The sequence below is a fragment of the Solanum verrucosum genome, unplaced genomic scaffold (genome assembly GCF_900185275.1).
Source record: "Solanum verrucosum unplaced genomic scaffold, falcon-dt-bn FXZP01000053.1, whole genome shotgun sequence".
Taxonomy (NCBI): Eukaryota; Viridiplantae; Streptophyta; class Magnoliopsida; order Solanales; family Solanaceae; genus Solanum; species Solanum verrucosum.
This window is the reverse complement of record NW_026020152.1, coordinates 181,948-206,612: the sequence shown is the minus strand read 5'-3', so window position 1 is coordinate 206,612 and position 24,665 is coordinate 181,948. Positions and strand designations below refer to the sequence as shown.

The window sequence follows — 24,665 nt, the reverse complement described above, 5'->3', positions numbered from 1 at the left end:
AAATGATTTTTAGTGTTTTAATGAATAAATGGTAATAGTTTAATTATTGTTAAATATGTGTTTTTAGTAGTATTCTTTATAAATGTTCTTAAAATTTATAACGACATTGGATTCAATGACAATTAACTAATGTGAAGATTTTAATACTCTTTGTTAATGCCCATATTTATTGCCGTTGAAAATTTTTTTTGTTATAGTAAATGTATTGTAAATAGTAGAAGTCTCGAGTTCGAGTCTCCTTCAGTACGGAGTCGTTTTTATTAGGGAGCATTTTAGTCCCAATATGAGACTTTCCGGCGTGAATCCATATTTAATTGAACTTCAATATGGGTACGGGACACTAGGTGAGAAATCATTAAAAAAAAAGTTAATCGAAACTATATCCAAGGGTGTGACCTGTGATCAATGAAGTGGTTGAGAACTCTCATGTTCAAAACTCAAAGGCACAAAAATCACAAGATGATTCTTCTCATATGTTCTAGCCTGGGTGGACAGTGCTATCTGTTATCTATTGATGGTGAGAAATGACCACCCGTGGAATTAGCCGATGCCCGTAAGTGAGAAAACTTAACTAATAAAAGTGTGCGCTCTCTTTAAAAAAAAAAAAGTATAAAAAATGTTGACAAAATATCATCAGTTCAAAATGGACCGTACTATTGGAGATTCATGAGAATACTATAAACAGCCGCCATGGTTTGACAGGGAAAAAAAAAAAACCAACGCGTTTGAGTTGAACGTGAGTCCACACCATTGAATTATATCTTTATTTATACTCAATTTTCTATCAATCTCAACAACCCCATTACAATTATTTGAATTAAAAACTCATACTTTATTGGTTGAAGCAAATCTTGGTTTTTAATTGAAGTTAAAAGAGATTCTTGAATCAGTTTAATCTGTTAAAGGTTTGATCTTGATTACCCATTTCATATTTTTTGTTTCATTTACTTGAAGTAGATTTTGTCATCTGAATTATATGGTGAATCTTGGTACTTGGTTGAGGTAATAGTAGGTTTTATTCAATCAGCTTAATCTGTCAAAGGTATTATCTTTATTTGCGATTGTTTAGTTTTTGAGTCATTTTAATCTGTTAAAGATTTGATCTTTATTTGTGATTGTTTAGAGTTTTGAGGTTATTTTAATCTGTTAAAGGTTTGATCTTTATATGTGATTGTCTAAAGTTTTGAGGTCAGTTTAATCTGTTAAAGGTTTCATCTTTATTTGTGATTGTTTAGAGTTTTGAGGTCAGTTTGATCTGTGAAAGATTTGATTCTTTAGTGTTGGACTATAATCTGGCCTAGATTCTTCGATTTTCGGGTAGGAGTTGCTCATTGTATTACATTTTGGTGTTTTATGATTGAATTGTTTCCATTGCTGGTAGATATTATGGTACCTGTGGTTTATAATTCTTGGGTTTCTTAGGTATTGTCCTCAATTTTGTTTGTGACTTTTTGAGCACATTTTGTAGCTACATTATGGTACCTGTGGTTTATAATTCTTGGGTTTCTTAGGTATTGTCCTCAATTTTGTTTGTGACTTTTTGAGCACATTTTGTAGCTACTTCTTGTGCTTTTAGGAGAGAAAGTTGGACCTTTATTTTCCATTTCATCAGATGGGGAACTATGTTGCTCCCTCTCTCCAAAATTGTTGCATACCGGATCCTCCAAAATACGCTACTTTTGGAGGATCCGACCCGCAACTGATTACATTCCTGAAGAGTCCGAGCATCATAGATGGGGAATCTAGCAATTTTACTTGATGCTTTTGTTTGCAAGAATCATCCTTTCGTCTGCACTTTTTAGTATTTTAGGATAATTTAATCTATATCGTCCTCTCTGTTGTTTGGTAAATCCATTTGGCTTCAATTTCATTTATACTTTTGCTTCCCCGATCTTGTTAATAATGTGTTTATTCAGTTTTCAAAAGTTGTGGCTCAAATGCTTCCTTCCGGTCTGGTTTCATGTCTCAACCTGATATTCTTGTGGTGTTAGCCAAAACATGGTCCATTTGCTTAGATTTTGTGGTGATATTGACCTTCCTGAGTTCATAAATTGAGTCGGTTAATAAGTTTTGCCACTAAGCTCGTAAGCTGAGTTTTGTAATTCAAGAAATTTTCTAAACATGGGTTCTGTAGCATTGAAGGTAAACAGGATATGTGAATTGAGATGGACAATAGGAGAGTTGCCTATAAATCACTTGTCTCTTTATTTTCTCATTCTCCCTGGTATCGTTCTTGTCGTCTGCAAACTTGTCTTTTAAAGTCATAGTTAAGGAGTCTGAGTTGTCATTTCCTTGAATTTTGTTTTTTGGATTGATAAAGTCACATCTTCAGCACTTTAGCAAATCAATGTTAAACCATTCTTAGTGCTTTTGATTGATGCAAATATACATTTTATTTGATCAATCCAGTACAAATGTAAGAATGACAGGAAGTTCTTGCAGAATCTGCTTTAAAAATTGCTGAGAGTTGTTCTCTTTATTTCTTCTCTGTTGCTCTTTGAACCATTCCTGTTTTCATTTCATTGTAAGGGAAAATGACATTCTCGCATCTTCTTATAACAGGTAACCAACATGGCTACACCGACAAGAATTGGTCTTGCTGGGCTTGCTGTTATGGGACAAAATCTTGCTCTCAATATTGCTGAGAAAGGATTTCCTATATCTGTTTACAACCGATCCACTTCAAAAGTTGACGAGACTGTTGAACGAGCTAAGAAGGAAGGCAATCTTCCTCTTTATGGCTTTCATGATCCAGAGTCCTTTGTACTCTCTATCCAAAAGCCCCGTGTCATAATCATTCTTGTCAAGGCTGGTTTACCAGTTGATCAGACCATCAAAACCCTTTCAGCTTTCATGGAGAAAGGAGATTGTATCATTGATGGTGGCAATGAATGGTATGAGAACACTGAGAGGAGAGAAAAGGAAATGGCTGAGCTTGGTCTTCTTTATCTCGGAATGGGAGTATCAGGTGGCGAAGAGGGTGCTCGCAATGGACCCTCAATGATGCCTGGAGGTTCTTTTGAAGCCTACAAATACATCGAGGACATCTTACTTAAGGTTGCAGCTCAAGTTCCTGACAGTGGCCCTTGTGTAACATACATTGGTGAAGGAGGTTCTGGAAATTTTGTTAAGATGGTACATAATGGAATTGAATATGGTGACATGCAGTTAATTGCAGAGGCTTATGACGTACTAAGATCTGTCGGTAAGCTCTCTAACGCTGAATTACATCAAGTCTTCTCAGAGTGGAACAAAGGAGAGCTTTTGAGCTTCTTGATTGAAATCACTGCTGATATATTTGGAGTCAAGGATGATAAAGCAGACGGATATTTGGTGGACAAAGTTTTGGATAAAACTGGGATGAAAGGTACTGGTAAATGGACTGTTCAGCAAGCCGCTGAATTGTCAGTTGCTGCACCCACAATAGCTGCATCATTGGATTCAAGATTCCTTAGTGGGTTAAAAGATGAAAGAGTTCAAGCAGCCAAAGTATTTGAATCTAGCGGGGTTAGTGATATCTTTGTTGAGCAGACCGTGGACAAGAATCAATTGATTGACGATGTGAGAAAGGCACTTTATGCATCCAAAATATGTAGCTATGCTCAAGGCATGAATTTGATAAGGGCAAAGAGTGTTGAAAAAGGATGGGACTTGAAACTAGGGGAGCTTGCTAGGATTTGGAAGGGTGGTTGTATTATCCGTGCTATATTTTTGGACCGGATCAAGGGGGCTTATGACAGAAACCTAGATCTTGCTAACCTACTCGTGGATGAGGAGTTTGCAAAAGAGATGGTTGAACGTCAGTCTGCTTGGCGAAGAGTAGTCTGCCTAGCTATAAACTCAGGCATTAGCACACCGGGTATGTCTTCAAGTCTTGCTTACTTCGACTCATACAGGAGGGAAAGTCTTCCTGCCAATTTGGTTCAGGCTCAAAGGGATTACTTCGGTGCTCATACTTACGAGAGGATTGATGTGCCAGGGGCTTTCCATACTGAGTGGTTCAAGATTGCCAAACAGTCGAAGAACTGAGTTCTTCTGATGTTTTCCTTTTATTTTGACCTGATTGAATAAAGTTGTTGTTTTCATTGAATCTAGGAGGTTGTTAGGTCCTGTGTTAGTATCACCTTGTCATGTGGTCTCTCAAATGTTGGAACTTTACCTATGTTGTTGTTCATCCTATTTGTATTGTAGGCCTTATCGCCTTTTCTCGCATTTCATGTCCTTTGAGTTACATACAATCATATAAAAACAGAGAATGTATTTTTCCATGTGTATTTCTCATTTTCTTTTGTTATTTGAGACCATTTCTCTACTCCATCATCTTACATTTTTCAAATGTTGTGCATGCTAGTATCTTCTTTTTGTTATATAACCGTGGTGTCAAGGCCAACTTTCGCTCATTCCACGAGAAACCTTCCACCAACAATAGGTACCAGGTAATTCTGTCTACCAACGCTAGGACAGATGGAAAGAAATCATTTTGAGTTTTAGTCTTTGGTGAACCTCTGAGACCTTATGGTTCTCAACTCACTTCATTGACCCTTGGATGCATGGATGCTAGTAGCTGATTTAGTTGAAATGTTCTGAAAATTGTCATAGACCTGTTTGTATCATCAAAACCAGGAAAGATATGTGTTGCAAATTTTCCTTGTGTTTTTGTGGAGCTTTCACATCTCTCTTTTCCACCCTTTTTATGAGTTCTGAGTATCACTTCAACAAGAATGGCTATTAAGCATGAACTAATTTGCTAGTTGTTATTGTGTGAATATAAAGTGTGTAAATATTATATAACATAATATAATATTTATTAACTTTCCCATTTGACATTTTTAATATTTATTATACATTCAGACGATAAGTAGGAATAACCATTAGATGTTGAGCTCTAGTCATAACTAAACCAAATTTCTCAGTCATGTCTAAATCATTCGGCATCATACCATTTGGTAACTTCCAATCAAAACAATGAACCATTTGTGCTAGCACCAGGCGAACGGTTGTGAGTCCTAATTGTAATCCAGGACATTTTCTTCTTCCAGAGCCAAACGGTAAAAGTTGAAAATTATGTCCACGAAGATCAATGTTACTACCAACAAACCTTTCTGGCATGAACTTCTCGGGTTCTGACCAAACTTTTGGATCTCTTCCAATCGCCCAAGTATTTACGAAAAGTCTTGAACCTTTAGGTATATCAAAACCATCAATTGTGCAATCTTCAATAGACTCATGAGGAATCAATAGTGGTGCAACAGGGTGAAGCCTAAAACCTTCTTTTATGACCATGTCTAAGTACTCTAATTTTACCAAGTCTGATTCTTCCACCATTCTATTCATGCCAACTATTTGTTCCAATTCCTTTTGTAATTTCTTAATTACTTTTGGATGCCTTAAAAGTTCAGTGAAAATCCAGTCAATTGCTGTTGATGAGGTGTCCATTGCAGCTATTAACATGTCCTGCATAAAGAGTTATTTTTCATTTGTTAAATTAATTAACATTCACATGTATGTTAACATACTTTTAAATAGAATTTAAGTTACCTACGCTATTAGTACTCCCATTGTCCTCTTTTAGTTGTCATGTTATGTTTTTCGAAAGTCAATTTGACTAATTTCAAAATTAAATTCGATTATATTAATTCGATCATAAAATATTATTTAAAGTTCTTAATATCATTTTACTCTAAAAAAGAAAACCACGAAACTAAAAGGGGACGGAGGGAGTATAATTGGATACTCCTTACATTATCAAGTCATTCCAAAAGGTCTACACTTAAGTCTCTTTAAAAATGTGGAATTTGTAGTTTTGAAAATAAGACAGGTTATCAACTATATAAAAAATTAAAATGACCTGATAACTAGACGTAAGTCTCCTTATGGGTTCTGAATTCTTAAATAACTTCTCCAAGTTTTCACAACTAGATTCTAAACTATATATCTATATAATAAATTTTTGAAATACAAAACATTACTATTTAAGCAAAAACTACTAAATTTGGCTAAATCGTACCTGAATTTCTAGATCCGCCCGAATGGAACAAATTCAAATGCATTAATATTTCCATGTTCCATGTCTTTATCTATTGACTTATAATATGTGGTTAATGCAAAAGAAATTAATATACTATCAAGTTATCCGAAGATATTTATAAGTAATTCGAAATAAAAGTGAAATTTGTAATCATGAAAATACGACAAGTTACCTATTATACTTCAATAAATATTAGTTAAACTCAATTAAAATTAACTTGCAATTCTATTTGTTTTATGATAGAAGAAAACATTACCAGCAAAATAGCTTTCACATGACGACGATCAAATTCGAATTCAGATTCACCAGATTGCATGATATTCATCATAGTATCAACAATATCCTTTGTTTGCTTCTCCTTTTTGGAATCTTGAACATGTTCATCAATAACTCTCTCAAAAAATTCATCAAAAATCTTTGATAATTCCTTCATACGACGAACAACTCCTTGAAAATCAAACACATTAAGAAAGGGGAAAAATTCACCAATGTTTGGTGTTGCTGTTAAAACCAAAGTCTCTTGAATCACATATTTAAAACCCCTTTCATCAAATTCATCATCCATATATTTTTTCCCAAATACCATTAAACAAGTCATGTTAGTATTTAATGTAGCAAGTTTAGCACTAACATCAATTTCAACACCACTAGAAGCTGCCCCATTGATAAAAGTCATAAAATTTGTAACTTCTTGTTTTCTCATGGCTTGAAAGGAATTGATCTTGAGAGTACTAAGTAATTCTAACGTACATAATTTTCGCATATTTCGCCAATAAGGTCCATATTTTCCAAATGTCAAATTTCTTTGATCATACGCGATGAATTTAGCAGCATTATTATTTGGTCGACTCGCAAAAATAAGATCATGATTTTTCAAAAATTGTTCAGCAGCATGAGGAGATGAAGCAACAATTACAGGAACAAAACCAAATCTCATGCTCATTATGGGACCATAATTTTTGGCTATTTTATGAAGATCTTGGTGCACATTTTGGCCAATCATATGAAGATTTCCAATAATTGGAAGCCCTTTTGGGCCAGGAGGGAGTTTTTTCTTCTTTTTCATGAATTTGTAGTGTAATTCTTGAAGAATGTATAGCACTACAAGTAGTGCAACAACTTGTAAGAATATTGAAGCCATGGATATAGATTTTTTTTTATTTTTTTTTTTACTTCCTAACTTGCAAATATTACTTTACTATTATATAGAGAAGGCTAGAAGCAGATACCTCATGATCCATGTGTTTGTTTTTAATCGAAGGCATTTATGTAACTTTTATATTTTTTTGTTTTAATATATTTATTCTATTTATTAAATTTTAAAAAAATTATGATAAAAATCGTATAAATCATGATTATTAATAATTTAAAGTATTTAATTATCAAAGAAGTTAGGAGGGGGGCTAGTGAAATTGAAGAATTTTTATTGGTTCTTGTGTTGAAATATCTACCATATTAATTGATGAATTTTGTTGGTTGGTGTTGAAATATCTACCATATTAATTGGTGTGGTCCATCTTAAGTTGTCTATGACAGTAATAACAAAAATGGGAAAAGACGAAGAGAAAAAGATGTTATAAAAAAGGGAAAAAATGATGAAAAGAAAAAAAAATCATATATATATATATACTTTTTTTTTAATTATTAATAGTAATACATTTATCAATCCATTTAAATTAACCAAATTTTAGACTCGATTAAAAAAATTTAAGATACAAAAATTCTACTCAAGACTTTTGAGTTTTAGATTTCAGGATTTTAAAGAAAACAGCTTACCAAAATTTTAATAAATTGTCTTAAGCTATTTACTCCTAAAATCATCAATATAGAATTAACTATAGGCTAAAACAGAATTGGAAGCAAAAATAAAATAATATATATATATATACTATTACATGATAACTAGTTAACTAGGTGAAACGAAACTAATTGTTTTATATCCATAGGTAGAAATCAGTGTGAGATTTAAATAGCTACAAAATAATGATAAAAAACATTATCGATAAACTAGTTATATCCATAAGTAGAAATTTCATGCGATCAAACTTAATTGATTTATGAATTATGATTAAAGAATAATTAAATAATTACTGAAAATGTGTTTGAAAACAAGTGGTATGATTGAAATAATTAGGTAATCATGCGGAAGCTAACAAAATAAACTTTGATAGATCATGAGTTTAAAAATAAACGAGAAATATATCAAATGATATAAAGATTTAACGTGGTCCGATCAATCGACTTATGTCCACAAGATGAGATGAGCAATTCACTATATAAAGAGAGTATAAAATATAGAAAGGAATAACCTTACAAAATTCACTCAGAATAAAAAGAGGTTCACACAACTGATCATAACGCATCACTTGTGTCTAATTGTTTCTCTCCCTACACAAAACTCTCAAAGCCTACTAGGACTACATTGTAAATGCTACTAAATTATAAGGAACGAATGTAGAGTCTGGATTTTTTTCCTACGAAAAAGGGACTAGCCAAATATGAAAATTATATGTTTCATTTTCCTTAAAGGAAAATCCAATTATGATTAAAAAAAAAAAAAAAAAAAAAACCGTAGGACAAATATCAAACAACAAGAACATGCGTTTGAAAAGCAAAACACAACAGTAGTGTAGAAAGATTTTGAGTCTGTATTATTTTTTTATAGGATATAAAATTTGGTTGGACGAAATAATAAATATATTTGTAATCGTATTAAGTGTATTTCTTTTTTTTTTAAATAGTGATAATTGAATGGTATTATAAGTTTAAAAATAATAATAACAACTTAAATGGATAATTTTTAAAATATGAGTGACGATTCACAAAATTTACTCACCAAAATATATTAAAGAATTATGATATGTGGGGTCCATGTGAAGAAAATAACAGAAATGAGAAAAGACATATGATGGGAAGTAATTAATGGTGAAAGGCCTATCTATCTAACATGTTGAATGTGTTGACATATAAGTAATGATAAGATCAAAAATTGAAAAAAAGAAAGGTTTTGATGATTTGGACATGTAAAGAGAAAAAATGTAAATGATGAAGTAAGGAGGTGCAAGATATTGGATATTGTGGAACGAAAAGAGGTAGAGGTAGACCGAAAAATATTGAGAAGAGGTGATTAGAAAGGAATGACATAGCTTTATTTTGTCAAGTATATGACCTTAGATAAGAATGTATGGAGGTTACCAGAGGTGAACCGAAAATTTGAAGACTTCAGGTCCACCAATATTACTTTTAGCTCAAATATGAGCTCTAACCTAAGCTTAAAATAAAAACAATGAAAAATGGTTGGATTCAAACCCTGGTCTGAAGGATGATTTCTTTGGCTTGTACCAACAATACAAAAACACTCTTATGTTACTCATGGGTCATGTTATTTCTATTCTAATTTCTGCTTGTTTCTCAAAGTAGATATACATATATACATATGATTTTTTCCGAAATTAGCGGGTGCACGTGCACCCTTTCGTCCGCCTTTGAAGATCACGAATTAAAGTAAAAAATAAGTAGATAATGGAGTATCGAATATTGTAGTTTTTAATTTGGTAAAAAAAATACCATATATTCTTAAAGTATTCGATATTTTCCTATTATTGCTTTAGGTACACAAATCACAATCATCAAGATTGTCACCATTGACAGTATTCTCACTTACTACAACCAAGATATATTACTATTATATATATATATCCACACATTCATATAATTACTAAACTATATTCTTTTAATTAAACGCTCATATTTGGTGAAGATTACTTTATCATTAAGCTTGTCAACTAGCTAACTCAATCATTAAGAATCTTCTTCTATGTATACAAACGAGGAAAGACTCAAAATAGTCTCTCATCTTTGGGTTAAGGCTTAAAGTCATCCTTAAGTTTTCATATGGAGCACTAATAGTCCCTCGTGTTTGCAATATTGGTGCACTTTTGATCCTCCTCCAAAATTTTGCCTATTTTTTAACATTAGTTTTGTCCACAATTTTATGTAAGGATTGTCCAATCGTCTTTTTATATATTTAGTAGAAATAATAACTCTATGTGATAGAAGGTGATAAGAAGAACACATTGTTCTGTTCAGTAGAAATATTACTGCAGCTAAACTAAGAACATCTTAACATATGATGTTGGAAGAAAAGAAAAAAATTTATACTATTGCACGTGAAATTATCGCGATGAACCTCTCGACTTTACCTGCAATACAATTTCTACTAAACAAAACAAGATGTTTTTCTTCTCACATTCTCTCATATGGAGTTATTATTTTTACTAAATATATAAAATGACGATTGAACATATCCTACATAAGTTATAGATAAAATCAATGTTAAAAAATAGGTAAAATTTTGGAGAAGGACCAAAAGTGCACCAATATTGCAAACATGAGGAACTATTAGTGCTCCATGTGAAAACTCAAGGATGACTTTGAGCCTTAACCCAAAGATGAGGGACTATTTTGAGCCTTTCCTCTATACAAACTAGACAAGTACCGTCCGTGCAGAGCACGGGCCTAACATTTGAAAATGTTATGCTCCTTATTTAATGTGGCTACACTTTATTTACATAGTTTTATTCACTTGAAAGGACTTAAATCCTAAATTAACAATAACTACTTATAAATAATGATAAAAAAAATAATTTATGCAGAAGATAACTTTATATGTTAAAATTGCAACAAAAGTAGGTCTTAACCTCATGATTTTAAAAATGTAATGGTTCAAAGCTATATTAACTTTTGATTTCATAATTCCAAAAGTGTAAAGAGATAGGACTTTATAAATTTCAGTTCTAAATCTGTCTCTATCAGTAATATTTTATGGTCCTAAAATAAATAATAGGGCAATTTCATTATTTTAACGTAGACTAATGTTGATGTGTCTATGGCTAATTAATTACAAGAAGATGAGTGACAAAAAAAAAAAATTAAAAGGGATTTATTTTTTCACGCATCTTTTTGTAAAATTAATCTTTGCACTTTTGTTAAACGAAAATAGTATATTTGGATCATTTGTATAACGATAAGGATATATATAAGTCATTTGTATAATGATGAAATATATGCAAACCATTTTATAACAAAGAATATACCAGCTCTAAATCACAAGATTAAAGAGTACATGAAATCATTTTCCCTTTATTTCAATGCCCACAAAGTTTAGATTTGATGTTTGAGTTCCTTTGGTATTTACAACTACTTTTCCTCCCTAGTTTTGTAAAGTTGCACCAAAGGAACTCAAACATCAAATAATATTTCAGAACCATACAAGTTGTAATCTAGAAAATAGACTAAAGAAAATAACAGATCCAAACACTAGAGAAACTCTATTGCTTTCTGAAAGACGAACCAATTAGGATTTATTTTTTCTTTTAGTGGTGGTTATGCTATTTGGACCATTTGTGTGCACTTCAACTATTTCACCAGATACCTATTATTTTTTACCAACACAAATATCCGGCAATATTATCTACCAAAATTTTAAATAGATGAGATGGAATCACTTGATGTTTCTTCCACCTATAATCCACAAATCAATTGTTTTGTTTTTACATCTTTTGCATTTTGATGGTTAAACATTAGCAACACAACAATCTTCTTTATATAGAATGGTAAGAAGTGAAAATGTAAATTATTAATTCTTTGTATTTGAATTTGTTTCATTTAACAAATTTCCATTTTTCACCTGTTATCATATATATTGACCAATAAAAAAAGGAATCAACATTAATAATTTACTTAATAGAAGCTGCAACTTAGATTTCGTTACCAAATTTTATCAAACAAATCTTAACATGGTTATCTTCTTATAATATAAGACAGTTGTAGGGTTAATTAGTACATGTTAAATTTTACATATGATCACATAAGTATTAGTACTTTTTTCCCACAAAAGTCATTTAACTAACATTTATCATAATTTATTCAATATTATTTTATAATATTTAGATTTTAGATATTTTATATATAAGTGAATCTCAACCTTATATTAATAAGATTGACATATGCACTAAATCGATATTCGATATTACCATTAATCAAAACTGGACCAAAGTTCACATGGTTTCTTTGAATAATTTCTATTTGATGTTATATATATATTTTTTAAAACACATTGTTTGAGGCTTTTCTTAAAAAAATGTTATCAATCACCAAGATTCAAGATGTTCAATAAATGGTGAGAGAGAAAAAAAAAACTTAAAATAGGAGAAACTTTTTATTCTTCCTTTGTCAACTTGACTTCTAATGACTAGAGTTTGATGCCTAATATGTCAATTTGTGTTGACTAATTAAGCAATTCCTATGCATAAAAAAGGGTGGTGCATAGTAAGCACATAAAGCAATAAAAGAATATTTGAACAAGAATGAGTTCTTTACTTTTGGAGATTGAACATGTAATCCATCATGGTCTTGAAGAAAAAAGAGTCAAATTATTTTATTCTATGATTTTGATATTAAATGTTGATCTTTATAAGGAATCAGATTTGAAGGGAAGCCTTGGACCTGACTTGATAAAACTATTGTCATATAATCAGAAGGTCATGGGCTCAAATCACCCACACAACACAAAAAATTAGTGTACTGGACTATCCCTAATATGTAATAAGATCGCCCTTGATTCCTTGCGAAAGTAAATGAGATATCATAATAACAACATAATCACATCTCATGTTAAAAATAAATTATTAAAAATTAGCCAAATTGTACCGAAATCGAGAAGATTGAAAAAAATTCAAAAGATCTTAATTTGATTATACTCGATACTCGATAGAATAATAAAAAGACTGATATTGTATAAATTTCTTAAATAACTGGTTGAAACAAGCTATTATACCTCGTTTGTATACCTTTTCTTAATACTATTTTCTCTTTAGAATACAATATTTTATAGTAATGATAGATCTTTAATTATAGATAATAAATTATACGTAAATAATTCTAACTTGACTTCTAGTTTCCTAGAGTTTTTGATGCCTAACATGTCAAATTATATCAACTAAAAAGGAATTACTGAGCTTCAAAAAAGTGTGGTGCGTAGTAAGCACAAAATAAATATTGAAAGAATTAGTTCTTTACTTTTTTGGAGATTTACATGTATCCAGTATGATCTTCAAGGAAAAATAATCAAATTATTTTATTCTATAATTTATTGGACATTAAATGTTGATTTTACTAAGAAATGATGTGTATCTAAAGATGTGGTGAAGTGGTTAATGGAGTGGATTGATAATCACGATTTCTTTTCATCTGTCCTAGTTTTGGCATATAGAGTTACCTTGGTATCTATTGTTGGTGGGAGGTGACAAATATCTCCTCAAATTTGTACATTAATAATTTCTTTCCATCGATCTTAGTTTTAATGAAATATCAAGTTGCACGCAAACAGATACATATTCTATTGTGAAAATGACATGGTGTAGCAATTTAAAAAGGCCTAACTTTGGACTATATGATCCTAAATATATTACAGGCCTAAAATAATGACAAGTTATAATTAAATTCTGAAATCTCAACTTGCTCTCTCTTTTAGCATCTCCCTGTCTCTCTTTGACATCTCTCTTTTCTTTTTTGTTATTTTTTCATTAACTTCGAATAATAATATTCAATTTAATAAAAATAATTACATGTATATAGCCTAAATTTTCGCAGTACACCACTATATCTAATTTTTTCGCAATAGTACTTATATACAACATTATACATTTATTGTACATAATGAATAAACTTGTATACAAATATATAATAGTGTATAAAGGTGTTTATACATAATTTTACATTATTATTATACACCTTATAAAAAATTATACACACACATAAAGTTTAAATAATATATCTACATTGTATACATATATATATACACATTGATTATATACATTTACACTACAAAACATCTTTCAATCATCACTAGATATAACTTTCTAACATCAAAATCACCGCACACGAAAAAAAGGTGTAACAATTTTATTATAACTTACATAAATCTCACTGTTTTAGCATCTAATTGCTTCACTTTCCTTTCCTTTCCTTTTTAATATTATGAAACTTACTAGAATTTGTACTTTAGATACATGTATTTGGTATGTCTAGATATATATATCGCAGATACATGAAACCAATATTATGTGTAATTTGTTTTAAATACACTATATCTCAGTGGATTCGCATGTATCTAACTCTTTCGCTCACCTCCATATTTTAATGAATCTGATATAAAAAATACATATATTTTAGATGTATCCATAGTTTCCACTATTTTATTAGTACTACTTAATATTATTGTTTCAGTAAAAAAAGATTTCACCAAATAAAAAATAGTAAAAATTAGACAAAACGTATATAAATGCAATCCCGGCAACCATAGGAAGCTGGACCAAAAGCTTCTCCTATAATTTTTCTTGCAGAACCCCAATTTTTGCATATAGGTCAGTCCCGATTTTGTATTCTGATCCAAAAATCTTGTTCGGTTTTGCATATTTTGCTACATTTAATTTTCTGGGTATATTTCAAAATTTCTTTTTTCTTCATGTAATGCTTGTTGCTCAACTGTTAAAGTTGGTAGTTTTGAATCCAAATTTGTGCTGTTTTGGGTGCATTTTCGCTTTTTCTCATCTGGGTATTCTTTGTTTATTGGTTTTGTTCAACTAGTCATCATGTTTCTTTGTTATTCGGTTTAATAGCCTTCTTTTCTTTGATTGCGGAACCATGTAATTTTGCATAAATTTCTGTCTGAATTGGAAGTATCTGTTAATCATGATCTGCTTAAAGATACTGCCTCTCATGAATTTAATTTAGTATACTAACATGGATCAGATATAGCGGTGGACCCAAAATTTTCACTAATGGGTTGAAAAAGGGGTGCAATATATATATACATAATTTATTTTTTTTGAAACAATGTAATTTTTCGTCGAAGGTGGTTTGGATGAAACCTGTTGGCCCTACCTTGCCCCACCGTAGTAAAGTATACAAAAATTTTAGTTGATTGTTGAACGACGTAAAAGTATGGGTGAAAGAGAATAAAGAAGCATAGTGAAAAGAGCTACTAAAAGCTAGCTTGTAACTAGTTTCAGGATATTTGAGAAGTAGAGGGAAAGTTCTTATCTTTATGTTTGTGTAGAAGGCTGATGCATTACAAGCTATAAAACAACAGATGATTTCAAAACTTTTGTTGGGAACTTTGAACATAAGTGAATGATTGATGCAAATTCTACAAAATTGTGAATGACTCTACTTTTCTTACATATTTGGACATTAGGTTTTTCTAGCCGGTAAATATAGAGCCGAATGGATACAGAAATATTCATATAACAAACTCTTTCTAATTTGGAATTGATGTATAGTTGAGTGACGGCTTAATGCTCCAGTGCTAAGTAAGACTGCATTGCCATCTGCTTTTTACCACATAGACCATGGATTTATGTGTACTTTCTCAGTGAAGCAACTAAGCAAAACATTTCAAGATTATTGAGCTATCTCGCACTATTTATCACCTATTACATGGATTTAACTATGGGTTTTTGTTGAAGTGTGTGACTATCTCATCATCTAAAAGCTTAAGCTATTAGAGAGAACACACTTTTGTTATATAATTGTATTCTCAACAGTCTAAGCCAACATTGATGGGTGTGTGCATCCAATATGGACAAGGAATGGTCTTTTCCTAATTTATTCGTTAACTAATTTGTGGTGTTAGTGTATAATTAATGATAAAACTATGCTTGTTTCATTTTGTGTCAACCATGTTGCAAGAATTGAAAATAAAGGAGAACTTCATTCTTCTGAAATGTTTAGAGGGGAAGCAGCTATTATGATACATCATAATTCTCTCAGCCATCCAATTTCTTTGGCTTTTTTCACGTAATCATGTTTGATGAGAGCTGTTTGCTAATCTATGCTTGCAGATCGTCTATCTTACAATTTACTGTTTTCACTTATCTTTGAATTTTCGTTCTTATTTGTTTCCCTTTTGTTTTTTTGGGTATTTTGCAGAGTAAATCTGGCATAACTTTATCTTTCAATGGATATAGATACTGCTAATGCTGAATCCATTAATCAGAGAGCTGGTCTCTTAAAGGATCAGGTTCGACTAATTAAGAGAAAGGATTGTGATAGATACGAGATTTCCTCAATACCAGATAATTTGTCATTTGAGAAAGGATTCTTCATTGTAATCCGTGCATGCCAAGTGTTGGTTCAGAAGAATGAAGGACTGATAATGATAGGAGTCGCTGGTCCCTCTGGTGCTGGAAAGACCGTATTTACGGATAAAATAATGAACTTTATGCCAAGCATTGCAGTTATATCAATGGATAACTACAATGATGCTAGTCGAATTGTTGATGGCAATTTTGATGGTAAGAATGCATTACCTTTTTTCCCCAATAGTGCTTCGAGATGTTTCTGTTTAGGTGAAAATTAGGTGATTGAGAGTGTAGGGAAAGCTGATTGACAAGAGAGAAACATCATTTGAATTTCATCATGTTCTTTAGACATTTCAGGATTACACTAAAAATTGGTAAGAGTAATTGAAGATCAAAATGATTGGATCTTTGAGGAAATCTACCCTATAAATCTTAGTAAAGGAGGTTCACATCCTAAAAAATCCCCTTGGAAATCTTTTTTTCCTTGGGATTCAATGATTATTTACATTTCATTGACCCTGCCCTTTTTTTTTATGAATGGACAGCTGTCTTCTTTTTGCTCATGAATTTAGTTAACTAAGTGATTGTGCTGTATTGTGATTTGTGGGTGCTGTAGAATAAGCCCTTTTTCGTGATTTGTGGGTTCTGTATTGTGATTTGTGATATGTTTACCAGGTCTTATCATGTTTTTGAAACAGATCCACGCCTAACAGACTATGATACGCTGCTGAAAAACATCAATGATCTCAAGATTGGGAAAGCAGCAGAGATTCCGATATATGATTTCAAGTCTAGTTCCCGAATAGGATACAGGTCCAGCTCCTTACTTCTAAATGTAAAAGTGTACTTTCTTATCTGCATCTACGTCTTTTGCGACTTTGTGTACAAGGCACTGCACAGAAACCAAAACAAGTTGGTAAACCTGTTGTTAGACTGTGGACTATATTAAGTGTTTGTTATTTGATAACTTATCTGGGAAACACGTCCAGAAAACTTCATTTGTTTTTGTAAATCAGCAAATTATATTTTTATGTTGTACAGAAAAATTATAACTTACAACTTTGTTACATGGACACCTTATTTTCCCTGATATGTTAGGTACTTGTATGCTTCTTCAAACTATAAACCGACTTTAAATTCTGCATACCAGTGTTGATTAAATGCTCGTGCAGATACTCATGTTTGGGTTTCTGTAAATAGTTGTGAAGTGCCATGACTGTTTTTCTTGTAAAGTGGATCCTTGCTTCTGCTTGGCACTTTGTGAATCCTGTCAACTAGTTAAATATTGCTTTATTCTTTTTCAAGTACTCTACAAATATGGTGCTTCTGTTCATTGACTCTTAAATGAGGCCATGATGAAATATTCTTTATTAACCTGCATCGAGTGTTCAGTGATTGTATAGTCGTCTCGTTATTATCTTTTTTATGCTGAGGTCAAGCATTACTCTTCTCTTGCTCTGGATTCATGCTTAATCCATTGTCCTTGCCCACGTTTATTTTTGGCCAGCTATTTTATCTGAAAGTTCTTTGATGTTGCTTGTCTTCATTATCTATATGTAGCATATAAGTATGAACCGAACTTACACAATTTGGTGTGCTGTAGGACTGTCGAAGTCCCTAGCTCCTGCATTGTGGTTATTGAGGGCATCTATGCTCTGAATGAAAAGTTGCGGCCTTTCCTGGATCTTCGCATATCTGTAAATGGTGGAGTTCACTTTGACCTTGTTAAAAGAGTTTTACGCGACATACAACGTGCAGGGCAGGAACCATCAGAAATAATCCACCAAGTATCTGAAACGGTCTGTTTCTCCAATTTATAATACAGATAAAGTTTGACTAGATTGTCTTCTCACACTTCCAGCTGTAATGTCTTGTGCAGGTTTATCCAATGTACAAGGCTTACATTGAGCCTGATCTCAAAACTGCACACATAAAAATTATCAACAAATTTAATCCTTTTTCTGGATTTCAGAGTCCTACGTACATTCTAAAGGTAAGAGCAATAACTTGATTTCAGACCTCCTATATCCGGTCTTAGAATATAATAGCTTCCAAACTCTATCTAGAAATTTGTTGAGAAAGGACTGATCTATTTTTTCTCGCTTTTAGTCATCAAGGAATCTGAAGGTAGAACAAATCAAGTCTGTCTTGCCTGAAGAACACACTGAAAGTACGGAACTGATCTATGACATATACCTTCTGCCACCTGGTGAAGATCCAGAGACATGCCAATCATATCTGAGGATGCGAAATAAAGATGGGAAATACAATCTCATGTTTGAGGTATGCTCCTTTTATATAATGGTTTTTTCTCTTGGAAGAATAACAGGCAATGTTTTCGAAGAAGTTCCTCTGCTAGGCCTTCTTGGCTAATCTTAAGCCCACTGCTCATGACAATCTGTTATTTTCTTACATAAATTCTCAAATCATGCATGTATTGAAATTAGTCTGTTTTTTCCTGAAGCAGTTGAAACATGTTAGAGTTTTAACTTTTAAGAAAACAAGATTGCTTAAATCTGTTTACCCCACACACACATCTTCTGATTTTCGTCAACTGCATACAGCTTGCTTCACATTGTCTGGCTCAACATGATTTGAATTGTAGGAATGGGTCACTGATTCTCCATTTGTCATATCACCAAGAATCAGTTTTGAAGTTAGCGTGCGTCTTCTTGGTGGATTGATGGCTTTGGGATACACAATGGCAGCCATCCTCAAAAGAAGCAGCCATGTATTTTCTGATGAAAGGGTTTGTGTGAAAATTGATTGGCTTGAGCAACTAAAGCGCCACTATGTGCAGGTAATATATATTTTCTTCACTTTTGTCCATCTCGCTATGATTATATCCCAAAACTTTTGGTCTTGTCGAGGGGGTTTCTTTTAATTCTTGAATACAATCGAGCGAGTAGTTGTATTATTTCAAATGCGTAAATGTCCCTTCAAGTTTGATTTCCATTGTGTGGATACAGTCATTCAGTTATACCTGAGCAATGATTTCCTGACCACAAAATGTGTTTGTTTGTCAACTATTGAGAAATACATCGAATCTGCGGGGAACCTTTTTTTATTATTTCTTGTGTTGTCCTCATAACTATGTCAAAAGACTGTTTACATCAAACTAATTGTTCAGAATTCAAATATTCATAAAAAATAAAAATAAAAGACTAACAAGTCTAATATTTTCTTCTCTTCTCGTACAAGAAAATTCAATCTATCAAACTTCACATAGAGTACCAATTACAGAGAATTTTTCTGGCAAAGGAACAAACTCTTTGTAGGTTGAGTATATAGTTGGGGAAGTTTCTCTTTGCCCATAGTTGACAAACTATGATAGGTTTGTTTTTATGGAGTCATAAGTGAAGATGCTATTAAATTTCAAATATGCTAAACTCTATTAACTTTGCCTAGGTCCAAGGAAGAGATCGTGTTGTTGTAAAATGTATCGCTGAGCAGCTGGGTTTGGAAGGTTCATACACTCCTCGTACATATATTGAACAAATACAGCTAGAGAAGCTTGTGAATGAGGTTATGGTATGATACCTTCCGTAGCATTTGTGATTCACTGTCCCTGCTTCTTATCCCTAAGCAGATAACACATTTCAGGCGCTACCAGATGATTTGAAAACAAAGCTTAGTCTAGATGAAGATATTGTCTCAAGTCCTAAAGAAGCTCTCTCTCAAGCCTCGACAGAGAGGGCATGGAGAAATAAGAATATCAGAAGGTGCAGCACTTGATCCATATTTTCCTTACCTTCTACTTGTTTATTCAATGTTATCTTTCATCAATAAACTGAGTTAATGTCTTGTCTGTGGCCAATAATTGCTTAAAGATTTATTTGTTAGTAAAACATTTGATAACTTCAGATATTCTTTTTTTTTTGGCAACTTCCATCAAAGAAAGCACACATATATAATATTGCCTCAAAAATAGGAAACTAAGAAAGAAGGGGGTGGAGCAATGTGGGGTTTGGTGGGAGAGAGAGTAGAGGCAGCGGACCCGGAGGATTCTTCAGATCTCACATGTGCACTTGACTAGTCTTCTTGCTTCTGCATGATGTGAACATAAACGTGACTTTCAGGAGTTGCTGCACTAGAGTCTAACGAAACAAGTACAGAATCTCATGAGTTATTGATACAAAGGTTAAAAGGAAGCACATATAATTTGCTGTCTGATAGGATGATGGGAGATTTTATGTACATGCACCTTATGAAATATTGAATTTATGTTGAGAGAATATCATATTCAAATTATTAAATCAATCATACCTTATGAAAGTACTGATATAATTAGATTTTTGCTCTTGTACATGAGCAAGTCATTCTTTCATTTGATATGCATTGACTCTCTCTGCACCTGCTAGGGTGTCTGACAAGAAAACTGTCTTTTAATAGACAAATTGAGGGAATGCATTGGGTTATTAGTTAGCTGCAATTTTCAATTTTACCATATGTGTACCACAGTAGTCACTATTCCTTTTGTTTACTGATCTACATTTACGTTATCGTGTTACTCACATCTCCTGCCAGTACCTCAGGATGACAAGTACTTCCTCTGTTTTATTTTTTTGAAACTTCTGCCTTTTTACTCTGTCCCAAAAGCGAACAGTCAGCGCGAAGGTTCAAGACCTAAAAATGACACCTTCCTATATTTGGAACAACTATAACTTTGAACTTCCAATTTTACTCTTAATGACATGATTTTACCACCACAGAAAGGTCATGATATGTATAATGCCACAAGTTCAAAAAGTGTTTCTTTCTTTCTTAAACTCCATGCTCAATAGAACAGAGCTATATAAAATGAAGAAATATGTACAGATGTACCTTATCTACACAAACCAATTGGGGTAGGGGATAGCTGGGTAGGTGGGAACAACAGAAGTGGATATGATTCTTTCTTTTTCTCTGGACCTGGGAAACATTTTGATGTCAAATTGATTTGTGATTGATGTGCTTTGTGCAGCGGATTGTCACATTCATATTCAACTAACAGGGACAAAAATCTCAATGTTAGTTCTGATTATCAGAGGAAGGACAGGATTGAGGAATCAGGGACAAGATTAGCAAACCAGGTGCAATGATTCACATTTATTTATTTTTTCTTTATGCAAACTAAAACATTTTTCTTTTTTAGGCATTAATCATTCTTTACATGACATTTTTTCTTGTTTATTCCATAAGGGAGCGGTCACACATCTATTGGAGCAAATTTCTACGTTGAATGACCGGATGGACGACTTCACGTCTATAATGGAAGAACTTAATTCTAAGTTGTGCAGCAGAAGAGCTTCTCCGAGAAACAAACAAGCTTCACCATGCATACAAAATCTGACGTTAGAAACTGAAGCATGCGTTGGATCTGCTCCTACTAACTATTTCATCTCTGGTTTGGAGAACGGCTCGTTGACTGGGTCCATCATGCCTAATTCCTCATCTTTTACTTCCACTATTGGAAAGGAGTCTACCTTGATGGAAGAGGTAAGTTTTTTTTCTTGGGCTTAAAATTTTGAATGAGTTGAAAATTTAAATTCTACAACAACAACAACAACAACAACATACCCAGTGAAATCCCACTAGGTGGGGTCTGGGGAGGGTGGAGTGTACGCAGAACCTGCCACTACCTTGTAGAGGTAGAGAGGCTGTTTCCGAGAGACCCTCAGCTCAAGTACATCAAAACCAAGTAACAGGCGAGGAAAACATTGTGTAAAACATCACATCCAATAAGAAAGATAGTTATAATCAACAAGGGGACAGCAACATCAGTAAAACAATGAGAGAAGTGAAACGCAATAAAAACCAGAAGGCTATATGTAACACAAACAAGACCTGCAAGTGTAAGGCAAGGACTACTACAAACGCTAACAACCCATACTCTCGCAAGGGAGGACAACACTCTAGCCCTACTAACCTACAACCTTAATACGTGACCTCCACGCTTTCCTATCTAGAGTCATGTCTTCGGTAATGCGAAGCTGAGCCAAGTCCTGTCTAATCACCTCTCCCCAATACTTCTTAGGCCTACCTCTACCCCTCCGCGTACCCTCTACAACCAGCCCCTCACACCTCCTCACTGGTGCATCTGCGCACCGTCTCCTCAATTATTTAAAGACAAAATAGAGCAACATAAAGAAAGTAGTTTTTGAAAGCATAGAAGCAACAAAAACGGAAAGTAGTTTTTGAAAGCATAGAAGCAACAAAAACGTTGTAAGTCTGTTATTAATTGATCATTAGTTAAACCTGGCTTGCAACTACACTCATTCTCGCTTGAAAGGACTAAGGAGCGCAATGATCATGACTAACCAAAATAAATAAATTATTCTCAATGATGGGATGCACTGAGATGGTTAAAAATTTGGCCTTTTACACAGCCATCTGGTATCTTCTCTAATACTTGCCTGACACCTTTTCCATAAAAAAATTAATAAAAATGCCTTACTCAGTCTGAAGGATGCATACAAAAGATGAATAAGACTAAGCTAAGAAGGTCAGCGACTATTGATATAACAAAGGTGCTTTGTGAGATCAATAAGGAATCAAAGAAGAGAAGCACTTCTAATATTCATCATGTAGGGCCTAATTTTCCCTTATAATAACCCCATGCCTGCAATGCTAAATTCTAATTAGTTGAATATGCGTAAAGTCTTAACACACAGATATAGGCCAATTTAGCAATTTAATTAATTTCAACATTTAGACAATTTCAATTATATATCCTCTTTTAGTCTTCCTCCTTTTTTCCTTTTGCAATTAATAAACACATAACTATTTTACATAAACACGTAATCAAACCTAAAACATTATGTAGTTGTATACAAACAAACAAATACCAAATTACCAATAAATGATCAGAATGACAATTTAATTGTGTGATCATGTATTCATAAAAACATTAGTTCATTACAATATATCAAAATTGGGATAAGGCACAAGTATCCCCTTAGACTATGACCGAAATCCCAGAGACACACCTTAACTAAACTAAGGTACTATTACCCCCCTAAACTCATTTTTCTGCAATTTTGTACACCTTTTGGCTTACGTGGCACACTCCGTGACTCCACGCAGTTGAGGCGCGTGGAGATATTTTGATACCACGTAAGCCAAAAAGGTGTACAACATTACAAAAAAAAAATGGATTCAGGAGTAATAGGACCTTAGTTTAGTTAAGGTGCATTTCTAGGATTTCGGTCATAGTCTAGGGGGTACTTGTACCTTATCCCTATCAAAATTACAATGAGGTGAAAGAGTTAAGCACATCAATAACAACCTAGCAACGTAAAAAGCAAAAAAAATAAACATAAAAGTAAATATTGTGCATGGCTGCGTCTGAGCCAGAGGGGACGTTCATGTCTGAAGTGGCATTGGCACACCACAGCTGAATGCCAGAAATAGCAGCAGCAAGATTGCTAAGAAGGTCCGAGCATGAAAAAATGAAACCCTAGGAATTTATTCTGGCTGTTGCACTTGTTCATTTTTGGGTTCAAAATGCCTGTGCAAAATGAAGTTTCTTTGCATTTTTTTTAATATGAAGCTGCTAGTGCAACATTCTGCACCTGTGTTTGAAGATATTATGGGTTTTAGGAAATTGAATCGGCTACATTTGCTTCGACGTGGTAAGCCATAGATAGTTTTTCTTTAAAAAGGCAATTCTGGCTATCATTTTGACGGTATACTACATAAAGTTTGTAGTATATATACATATATGTGATTAGGAAGGGAATGTATGACTTTTTTAACTTACTGTTACAGAAGATAACTAATTTATTATCAGATGAATATTTCCTTATTCCTGTACACTGAATTTGTCGCCTAAAGTATCTTAACCTCTTTGGTTGTTCTCTTATACATCCCTTTCGGATACAGATATCCAATATTGCACGTGGACAGCGTCAACTTATGCATCAGCTGGACAACGTTAGCAATGTTCTTCGCGAGAGATTAGGAGAACAGTCTCGACAAGCAAGAATGAACAAGACAAGGGATACAATCAAAACCATCAGAGAACCTCTCATTTTAACATTAGCAGTTGGTGGCCTGGGAATTCTCTTGTTTAAGAGCCTCCAACACCGTAACTGATTCTTCATTCTAATATTTTTACTGTAGGATTTTTCTTTTTCTCCTACACAGCTTACATTTTTTCATAGCGTTGTACCCTTCAATCGGGATAAAATACTGCTCATGGATCAAACTGATCTGTGATTTTGAGGCTAAGAAGGCAGAATGTGATGCTTTCTGATTGATGAGTTTTGTTAAAGAAGGGAATGAATTAGAAAATTTTGGGTTCATTTAATAAATATGTTCTTCACTATATGTTTTGGAGTTTCAGTGTGTTTTGACTTTTGATGTGTGTGATAGTGAATAAGATTAGCAGCCTCTCAGCGCTCAAGATGTAGACTCAGAGAGTGACACTAAAGTCTCTAACGGTCAATGGAGCCATCTGAATATTATAATGATAAATCTAACTTGTCCACCTGTTACACCTAATTTAACAC

At 33.0% G+C, this 24,665-nt stretch overlaps 3 protein-coding genes across 5 annotated transcripts; 2 read left to right on the top strand and 1 right to left on the bottom strand.

The window, feature by feature from the left end:
• The first annotated feature begins 671 nt into the window (after positions 1-671).
• LOC125828091 (6-phosphogluconate dehydrogenase, decarboxylating 2-like) lies at positions 672-4,312 on the top strand. Of its 3 annotated transcripts, none has more exons than XM_049507397.1 (2): positions 672-736; positions 2,563-4,312. In XM_049507397.1, exon 2 carries the CDS (start codon positions 2,572-2,574, stop codon positions 4,027-4,029), a length of 1,458 nt encoding a protein of 485 aa, XP_049363354.1. In that variant the 5' UTR covers positions 672-736; positions 2,563-2,571; the 3' UTR covers positions 4,030-4,312. The 3 variants fall into 3 exon arrangements, with proteins under 3 accessions (XP_049363354.1, XP_049363352.1, XP_049363353.1); XM_049507395.1 differs by having other exon boundaries at positions 688-905; XM_049507396.1 differs by lacking the exon at positions 672-736 and adding an exon at positions 1,196-1,208.
• A 471-nt stretch (positions 4,313-4,783) lies between these two features.
• Positions 4,784-7,184, bottom strand: LOC125828123 (cytochrome P450 71AU50-like). The gene is made up of 2 exons (XM_049507426.1): positions 6,285-7,184; positions 4,784-5,454 (listed from the first exon to the last, which is right to left on the bottom strand). The coding sequence occupies exons 1-2, from the start codon at positions 7,167-7,169 to the stop codon at positions 4,840-4,842; spliced, it is 1,500 nt and encodes a 499-aa protein (XP_049363383.1). The 5' UTR covers positions 7,170-7,184; the 3' UTR covers positions 4,784-4,839.
• An 8,841-nt stretch (positions 7,185-16,025) lies between these two features.
• Positions 16,026-24,481, top strand: LOC125828211 (inorganic pyrophosphatase TTM2-like). The gene is made up of 11 exons (XM_049507530.1): positions 16,026-16,386; positions 16,872-16,986; positions 17,777-17,972; positions 18,053-18,166; positions 18,283-18,456; positions 18,779-18,973; positions 19,582-19,704; positions 19,777-19,895; positions 21,137-21,245; positions 21,355-21,651; positions 24,037-24,481. The coding sequence occupies exons 1-11, from the start codon at positions 16,050-16,052 to the stop codon at positions 24,247-24,249; spliced, it is 1,992 nt and encodes a 663-aa protein (XP_049363487.1). The 5' UTR covers positions 16,026-16,049; the 3' UTR covers positions 24,250-24,481.
• Positions 24,482-24,665: the final 184 nt, after the last annotated feature.